This window comes from Arvicola amphibius, chromosome 1 (assembly GCF_903992535.2).
Source record: "Arvicola amphibius chromosome 1, mArvAmp1.2, whole genome shotgun sequence".
Lineage (NCBI taxonomy): Eukaryota > Metazoa > Chordata > Mammalia > Rodentia > Cricetidae > Arvicola > Arvicola amphibius.
The window spans coordinates 4,254,340-4,263,443 of record NC_052047.1 but is presented as its reverse complement, the minus strand read 5'-3'; the positions used below and the strand labels follow the sequence as shown (position 1 = coordinate 4,263,443).

At 43.9% G+C, this 9,104-nt stretch overlaps 1 protein-coding gene across 2 annotated transcripts; it reads left to right on the top strand.

Annotated features, from left to right (window-relative positions):
- Positions 1 to 208: 208 nt before the first annotated feature.
- On the top strand, positions 209 to 5,924 carry Dmp1 (dentin matrix acidic phosphoprotein 1). Of its 2 annotated transcripts, XM_038315807.1 has the most exons (5): positions 209 to 262; positions 725 to 772; positions 2,786 to 2,818; positions 2,989 to 3,033; positions 4,596 to 5,924. In XM_038315807.1, exons 1-5 carry the CDS (start codon positions 209 to 211, stop codon positions 5,922 to 5,924), a joined length of 1,509 nt encoding a protein of 502 aa, XP_038171735.1. The 2 variants fall into 2 exon arrangements, with proteins under 2 accessions (XP_038171735.1, XP_038171740.1); XM_038315812.1 differs by lacking the exon at positions 2,989 to 3,033.
- The last annotated feature ends 3,180 nt before the right edge of the window (positions 5,925 to 9,104 follow it).

The following is a 9,104-nucleotide window of genomic DNA, read 5'->3' as shown; positions in this document are numbered from 1 at the left end:
GGCTGTGTTCTGTTTTATGGTCAAATGCTATTCCACCATAGAGGTGCAGTATGCTTTCTCTGTCCAGTCATTCATCAGAAGAGGAACATATTTAAGAGTTTTTTTTTTTTTTATAGAGAAAAAGGTAAAAACAAAAGCACCCTGGTTTCTGTATCCTGAAGTGAAACATCCATGACTTTCATTACAGGTAGAGGAATCACATCCAAATATGAAGACCGGTATCCTACTTATGTTCCTTTGGGGATTATCCTGTGCTCTCCCAGTAAGTATAATGGTAGAGATATTATCGGCGTGTGTACTGGAAACAGCATCGCTTTCAGTGACTTTGAACCAGTTTGTTGTGCATGCTTCAGTAAGATAAGAGTCATAGTCATTTGTTTGGGAGGCTGTCTTCTTTAAACGTTGGCCACGTTATTTCTTATTCAGGTTATGTCCATTCGTACGACTGTGATTCTCATCTTCATCCTTATAGCAGTGGTCTTCAGAGTGACACCCTGAGTCCCAGAATCAGCACTAATTAGGCTATGTTAGAAATTTGCATTCTTCAATCCTACCTCAGATCCACGACCCAGATTCTCTAAGAATAGACATAGAAGTTCAGCAAGGCCCCCACGTGGTTCTAAGATAGGTTAAGAGTCACCTATCATTGCCCCAGCATGAAGGGTTAATAAATGCTGCCTTGAGAATTTTCCTGCAGGTTTATTGTGTATATTCTTCTTTCTAGGTTGCCAGATATCAAAATACTGAAACCAAGAGCTCGGAAGAGTGGATGGTGGGTAGAAAATAAAATGTTATAAAATATTTCAATATTAATAGTGATTAGTATAACCTAGTTGACTCAATAGCAAATGATAACATTTTTAATAAATTAAGAGTTTATAAACACCTAAGCTGTAAGTAGTAAGAACTATGACTTTTAATTCATATAAGAAAATAATGCTTTAATTCCCACATAGTGCAATTGGATGAGGGACCCTTTTCTAGTTTTGTTCTTATAATGACGGGTGCCGTGGTACAGGGGGATGACTAACAATGAGCCAGCTGTTCTGGAGAGACCGAAACTTGGCGTCTGCAAACAAGAGCTGCCTAGAAGGTGAGGAGTAGAGAAGCCGGGAATGAGGAAAGAAGAATGAAAAAATACTGGAGGCCTACGATGGCGATGCTCACTGAGTGCTGAACTCTCAGTCACTCTAGTGGCCAACTGCCAGTCACTCAGGAACCACCGTCAGGCAGAGTTCTATTTCATATGAAGCCTACTTCTCATTTTACTATTGACACAATGAACTAGGCATATTTTATTTCCTATGTACTCAGCAGAAATGGAGGCACAGGGATTCATGCCGTTTGTCCAGGTTATATACTTAATAAACGTTAGAGGGGTACCTTAACTTTATGACACTGTGGCTGGCGGGTCAAGAAAGGAGCCAGGGTCAGGAGGTCTGCCGTTCTTGAGACTGGCACTGCAGGTCAAGGTTAAACACTACCTCAGAGAACTTTGCTCATTGCTTGGCTTCTTGTTGGCTTTTTCATAGGATGCAGCTTGGGCCCAACACTCTTAGTACTTAGTGAACAAAGCTGGAATCCTGGAGTTGGGTCCTGCTCGTGCCTAGGGTGAGAATAGTCATTGCAGGACACACTGTGACTTCTGTCCATTGACTGGCTAATTTAAAAGCATTCACCTGTAAATCTCTCTCATTTAAACAGAGACGTATAGATATTTCTTGCTCTGAAGTCATGAGAAAAACACCAATGCTTTGCTCTCTTCTGGTTGCTAATTCCCAGTAGTTGCTGGCTGGGGTAATTTGCACCTGGGCCTGCTTGTTGCACCATGGAGCAAAGACAAACGTTCGCAGCTTTCTCTGAGATTCCGCAGACTAGCACTGTTGAGAGCCAGGTGGAAGACGTGCCATTAGCAATTGTCCCCTTTCCTATTTAGTGCCTTGGGTGTGTCACATAGGACTTTTCCGTGTTGAAGGAAAGGCGAAGAGCAGAGATGGTGGGGTCAGGGGACAGGGCAGAATGTGCTCAGCAATTCTCAGGCTTCTCCTGAGACTGGGGGAAGTGAAAGAAACCCAAGGGTGACTGTTGCAATGGCATTTAATGTTTGCCTTTGGTGTTATTTTCCTCTGCAAACTCCACAAAGGGCTTAGCGGCTTTCTCAGTTCACTTTTGTCTATTCTTGAACTTGGCGAGGTGGAAATACTCAAAATGGATTATTTCTTTGGTCTGTGTCACACTGAACAGCACCAAAGATGGTTCCCATGCTGTTGAGTGGGTCTCACAGCCACCTCGTGGTATCACACACCACATTGTAATGTTCTTCATGTAAGAATAAGGAACTGCCGGTCAACTGAAGAGAGCTGCCCACCTTCTGTCTACAGGCAGCATTCCAGATCAGCGGAACCTTAAGAGTTCCCTGGACACATGACTGTCAATGCCAGCATGGCTCTTTTTAAGGCCAGCATCAGGAAGCAGCAAGTTAACTGAGACTAACAGTGGAGTCTGAGCCCTAGGGTTGTTCTATATTACGTTTCCTTCCGTTGTAGGGGCGGCCAACTTCAGAGCAGCCACATTGGGTGAAGTGTCAGAAATACAGAAATCTTCCGTGTCTGTTTCAACATATCTCAAGTTATTACTTATTTCACCTCAGATGTTAGACATTTTATCATAATACAAAAGTATGATACATACCTCTCAAGTTTAAAAAATCACCTGAAATTATTCTAAATATTTGCAGTAGCATAACCACTTCCGAAGAATAACTGAATTTTCTTCTTTTACACAGGGCGATTTGGCTCAGTCACCACCACCACCTACGGTAACTATTTTATTTATTTCTGTCATAAATGTCTTATAAAGTAACTTTAATACTCTCTCTGCCTTCGTCATTGTGAAAGTAGTAAAAATAAATGTTGAGCAAGTGATGTGTATCGTATTTTCTCTTGGGAATTACAAAAGAAAAATAAACATTATTCTTTTCTCTTTCAGAACAGTGAGTCATCAGACGAGAGTAAAGTTAGCTCAGAGGAACAGGTAATTAAACAAGGCTCCCTCGGCTTCTCTGGCTACTTAGGAATTGAAGGAAAATGATGGGCGATTAAATTACCTGGCAGCAGTTCTAAATATAATATTTTCTAACCATTGGTTATGCAGGATAAACAATCCCATAAAATAAAAAAGGAAAAGTGAGAGAATAAAATTCAAATGTGAACATACTGTTCATTCCCTTTTTTATCACCGGAGACATTGTGTCCCTAAATGTCCCTTAGTTAAAAAAAAAAAAAAGGGAGAGACAAAACAAGGGGGAAAAAAACCAAACAACTAAAACGCATGCGCGCGCACACACACACACACACACACACACACACACACACACACACACACAGAGAGAGAGAGAGAGAGAGAGAGAGAGAGAGAGAGAGAATGTTAGATAAGCATTGACCTTAATAAAAACAACTGCTTTAGGAGTGCCTGTCTCTTTAAGGCAGCCCCAATGTGGTCCTGGGGAAAAGAGAGCCAGAAAGCTATTATCTTTTATTTAAAAGCATCGTGTGTGTGTGTGTGTGTGTGTGTGTGTGTGTGCACTGGGGATCAAAGCCAGCATCTTATACTAGGAAAGCGAGGGCTCTTCCACTGAGTGCTCTCCCAAGCTTTGTCCCACCTCTGTGCTCAAGCAGTCATGTGATGCAGGATTGTGGTTCTTTCTGCAGTACAGACCCCCTTTATACCCTCTACAGGGTCAAGCAGTCATGTGATTCAGGATTGCGGTTCTTTCTGCAGTACAGACCCCCTTTATACCCTCTACAGGGTCAAGTCTAGGAGATGGGTCATTAGCCTGCTTATCCTTATCTACTAAATATTCATCAAAGATTGTTAGAGAGATTCAAAACCATAGCCTTTGGGAAACACCCTTTTAGGGGAGGATCCATGATTTATCGACTTGGCGTTCTGTCATTTCTCAAGGGAGGATAAGAAACGGCTGCTTGAGAAAGGTGTGATGTATAATTAATGAGGCAGGGTAGGGTTGCAGCATTGAGGGATATGCCATATAAAATAGAAAGTAGCTAGGTATGGTGGCTCATGCCTGTAATTCCAGCACTCAAGCACTTAAGGATCACCTTAAGTTTAACTCCAGCCTGGGCTATACAGCAATTCCAAGGTCAGCATGGGTTACACAATAAAACACTGTTGAGACAGACAGATAGATGATAGATAGATAGATAGATAGATAGATAGATAATACATAAATATATAATAGGTAGATAATGATAGATGATAGATAGGTAATACATAGATAGATAAAAGGTAGATAAAGATAGATAGATAGATGATAGAAAGATAGATAGATGATAGATAGATGATAGATGATAGATAGATAGATGATAGATGATAGATAGATAGATAGATAGATAGATAGATAGATAGATGATAGATAGACAGACAGAGACTTGAGTTTCAACCCATTCTTCCCTCCTCATTTGAGTTCTGACCGTGACATAAGAACATACGAGGAAAGGCAGACAGAGCTCACCTCTAGAGGGCGCCCTCTCCATCAGCTCCGGGACACTGACCATAGCTGTTTACCTTGATTTCAGGCAAATGACCAGCCCAGTGACAGCACTGAGTCTGAAGAGGATGTGGACTCTGACAGTGACCAGTCTGCTTATAGACCTGCCGGTGGTCTCCCTAAGAGTGTGGGGACAGAAGCTGATAAGGAAGATGACGAAGATGACAGTGGAGATGACACCTTTGGTGACGAGGACAATGGCCCAGGGCCTGAATGGAGAGGACGCTCCAGACTGGACAGTGATGAGGACTCTGCAGACACCACACAATCCAGTGAAGACAGCACCTCTCAGGAAAACAATGCCCAAGATGCCCCCAGTGACAGCAGGGACCACAGCAGTGAGGAGGAGGCAGCCAGCCAGCGTGAGGCAGGTGACTCCACTCAGGACAGCCAGAGTGAGGAACGTTGGGTAGGAGGTGGCAGCGAGGGCGAGAGTAGCCACGGGGACGGCTCTGAGTTCGATGATGCAGGGATGCTGAGTGATGACCCTGAAAGTCCCGGGAGCGATCGGGGCCACTACAGAATGAGCAGCGCCAGTATCAGGTCCAAAGAATCAAAAGGGAACCATGAGCTCAGGAGCACTCAGGATTCAAATGACAGCCAATCTGTGGAATTGTCAAGCAGCAAGTCCCTTAGAAGGTCCCAGGTCTCCGCGGAAGATGATGGAGGTGAGCTCGCTGATGGCAATAGCAGGGAAACCCAGAGTGACTCCACAGAGGACACCGCCTCCAAGGAGGAAAGCAGGAGCGAGTCTCAGGAGGACACTGCCGAGAGTCAGTCCCAGGAAGACAGTGCAGAGGGACAAGACCCCAGCAGCGAGTCCAGCGAGGAGGCTGATGGGCCATCCCAAGAAAGCAGTAGCGAGTCTCAGGAGGGGGTGGCCAGGGAGTCCAGGGGCGACAACCCAGATAACACAAGTCAGATGGGAGACCAGGAAGACAGCGAGTCCAGCGAGGAGGACAGCCTGAACACGTTCTCCAGCTCAGAAAGCCAGTCCACAGAGGAGCAAGCTGACAGCCAGTCCAGTGAGAGCCTCAGACTCTCAGAGGAGAGTCAGGAGTCAGCCCAGGATGGGGACAGTTCCAGCCAGGAAGGCCTCCAGTCTCAGAGCGCTTCCAGGGAGAGCAAGAGCGAGGAGAGCCAGTCCGAGCAGGACAGCCGTTCTGAGGAAGACAGTGACTCTCGGGACAGTAGCAGATCCAAAGAAGAGAGTAACTCTGCAGAGAATGCTTCAAGCAGCGAGGAATACAGCCATCCCAAAAACATGGAGGCTGACAGCAGGAAACTGATGGTCGATGCTTACCACAACAAACCCATCGGGGACCAAGACGACAACGATTGCCAAGATGGCTACTAGCTTTAGCTTGTCTAAGAAATGGCTCTCACAGGAAGGAGTCTTGGGGGCCTAGGAGTAGGGAGTTCACCGCAACTATAACTTATTGATGTTTTGATCAGCAGTAAAACCAGGGCCATTTCTTTCCGTGAGGAACTGTTTAACACTACACTGTCCTAGCGAGTCACTCACTCCCTAGAAGTTTGAGTAACGTGGCATGAACACACACAGTAAACGTGAACAGAGGGGTGTGTGCGCCCAGAAGCCCCGACTCACTAGCCAGACCGTTTTTGGGGTTCTGTTAAGTACGAGGCACAGCACTAGGTACCTGGGACTGAAAGGTGCTTTAGGTTGAGTTTTGCTCCCGAGGAGCCTGCAGAGAGATATGCAAAATGAAAACATTAAAGGGTACCGCTGAAGGGAGCCCCTGCCATGGCTGAGGTTTGTGCAGAGTGCATGGGGGCTCAGCAAGGGGGGGACCAGCTTCGCTTAGGAGAACCAGAGGGTTTCACAGCCGCAAGGACTGGAGTTGCAGGGTTACCTAGGATTTCTCCACTGAAGACAACATAATTCTATTTATTCTTGAGATAACCATCATTAAATCGTATCCAGCGAAATGTTTAGTTTGTAAAAAGCACTCTCAAACCAAGGCCCAGTGGGATATCTTGGATAAATATTTTTTCCCAATTAATTTACACCATTCAGTGATTTTGTGGGCCTTCTGTAAACAGTGCCTTATTGATGATGAAATGGAAAATTTGGTGGGGAGTTAGGAGAAAAAAATAATTTTAAAATAAAAATAGCTTTTTTTATGTGTTGCACATAGCAAAATTCTGTACATAGGGCTGGACTTTTTTCTTTGTATATTTTTTTTCTCAAATGCTATTGAATGAAGTATTACCTCATGGAAAAGTATTTGTTTTGTAATAAAGATAATAATACCCCAAGGAATTGTGTGCTTATTTATTATGGTGCCTTTGATTACTAGAATATATTCAAGGTAGGCAATCCTTATTTTTGAAACATTTCCAATTATTTTGTTTTATCTTATTGATATAAAAATCTTTTTTCCTTAAATTACTTCATGAAAAATATCTTTGGAAGTACGCTAGCAGGATGATTAAATAATGTGTTGCAGAGGGCCAGAGGGATGGTTTATTGGGTCAGAGTTCGTCTGGCTCACGGAGAGCACCTGAATGTGGACCCCAGTACCCACCTTTGGTGGCTCACAACTGCCTGTAACTGCTATCATTTAAAAAGACATGGGGAACCGAAGGCCGGTCCCACAAGGGACTGCCGGTCACCCCAGGCCTCCGTGAGGGGGATATCTGCTTGTTTAGGCGGAAGAGGGGGTAAGGGTTAGGAGTGGGCGGTGCTTGTTTCTAAAGGGACAGGGTCCCCAGTGACAGACCAGGCCAGCAGATTATAACAGTAACTCCATCTCCAGGGTGCTCTTATGCCTGTGTCCTCCAAGTGGCACCTGCATTCATGGGCACATGCCTCTTCCCCCACAGACATACACATAGCTGAAAATAAAAACATATGTGTTTGTGATAGTTCACTAATTACACCTACTGTAGGTAAGGAGGGGATTCGATTCTTAGCTTTGGTAGGAGGCCTCCTCAGAAGCCTGTGATATTTGAGACCAGTATTACTTTATACTGTTTGTGTATTCTAGAAGGTCCAGGAAAACAAAATCCTTAAGCATTTGTGTCCTGGAGGAGAATCATTTCCCCTCAGCACTTTGGGCTCCTGATTCTGTTTCCCTTCAGATGACAGTGCAGTACTTATGAATTTCCTGCCATTGAGTTAAAAGAGTCCAGATGTAGGTCTGATCCCCTTTGTCTTTCCTCTCAAGGTCAAAGCTGCATTCCCTTGAGGATATATTTGTGCGTGTACATACCTAACTATGCATGCGTATTCTCTAATCCTTCCCTTTGAGATTCTAAGTTAGGGGTCTGGAGAGTGACCTGGAGTCATTCTGCCATAGCCTGCTCATACATATGTGTCTGGGTTCTAGACTCTTTGTAGTGACCGTCAGGGTTCCTGCAAACTCATAGCTCTTTCAGAGATAATTGCCCCATTTTGGGGCCTAAGAGGTATACATGACAGTATTTCAGAAACTCACTGAAACAGTTTAATATTCATCCTTACTAATATTTATGTATTTGATATATTAATATAACATGTATATGTAGAGTCAGAGAACATGTGAATGCATTTGTAACTGCATAACATCCTGTTTCTTAACTCAAATATTATTTACTAGCTGAAGAGAAAAGTATTTACTGGGCTTTAACACTATTGTACCCTACTAGCTTTTAATTTTATTTATCTATTATTTAATATTATTCAGATGAAATTGATTTTAGACTGAATTATCAAAGCGACATTAAAATGCACAAAATTCAGTTAAAATCAGTAAAATGTTGGCCTTTGAAAATGTGGGCAATGAAGGGATTCCTCAGCATGTAATCTGCTCTGTAGGATGGCCTGAGAGCACTTGGTAAATTACTGCATAAAAACTGCGGTTATTCTTCAGAGATCCAGCAGATTCATGCATAGCCGTCGATCTTGAGGTTCGGTGAGGTGGGAAAATGAGATGAGGTGGCAAACAACCCCTTTCTATCCCACTGCATGCCTCTAACGATGGCGGTTCCCCGGCCAGCCTGCAGCTCCCCCCACGGCCTTTAAAAAGCCCCTGCTCTGGCTCAATCAAAAAAGTTCTGGGGTTAAAATCAGCCTGGCGTTAGTTTAGGGTTCGATGGTGTTTTACAGTACCAGGTCATTGTAAAATGTAGCCAGTGTAGCGAGCTTGTACTATCCTGTAATAGTCAACTCTGGGACCATTTGACTATCCTTAGGCCTGTGTACAGGTGAAGAAAACACACCAAACAAGCTATAACCCGATTTATTTGCTGGACTGGATCCCAGCACCCCCACCCCTCAGCGTCACAGGTATGCTCAATTCCTCTGACAAGAAGCTAACAAGTGCCGCGTTTGGCACCAGGCATATGCACCTCACTAGCACCCAGGTGATAATAATTAAACAGCCAGTCCTCGGAAAACAAACAAAAAATAAACAACCTCCCCAAACAAAGATGTTTTGATTTTGGCAAAACTGACTTTCACAGGTTTAAATAAAGCCGGACTTTTCTGAGTTTTCTTCTCGCTGTTTTCCTATCAGCGTTGGCTTCATTGTCA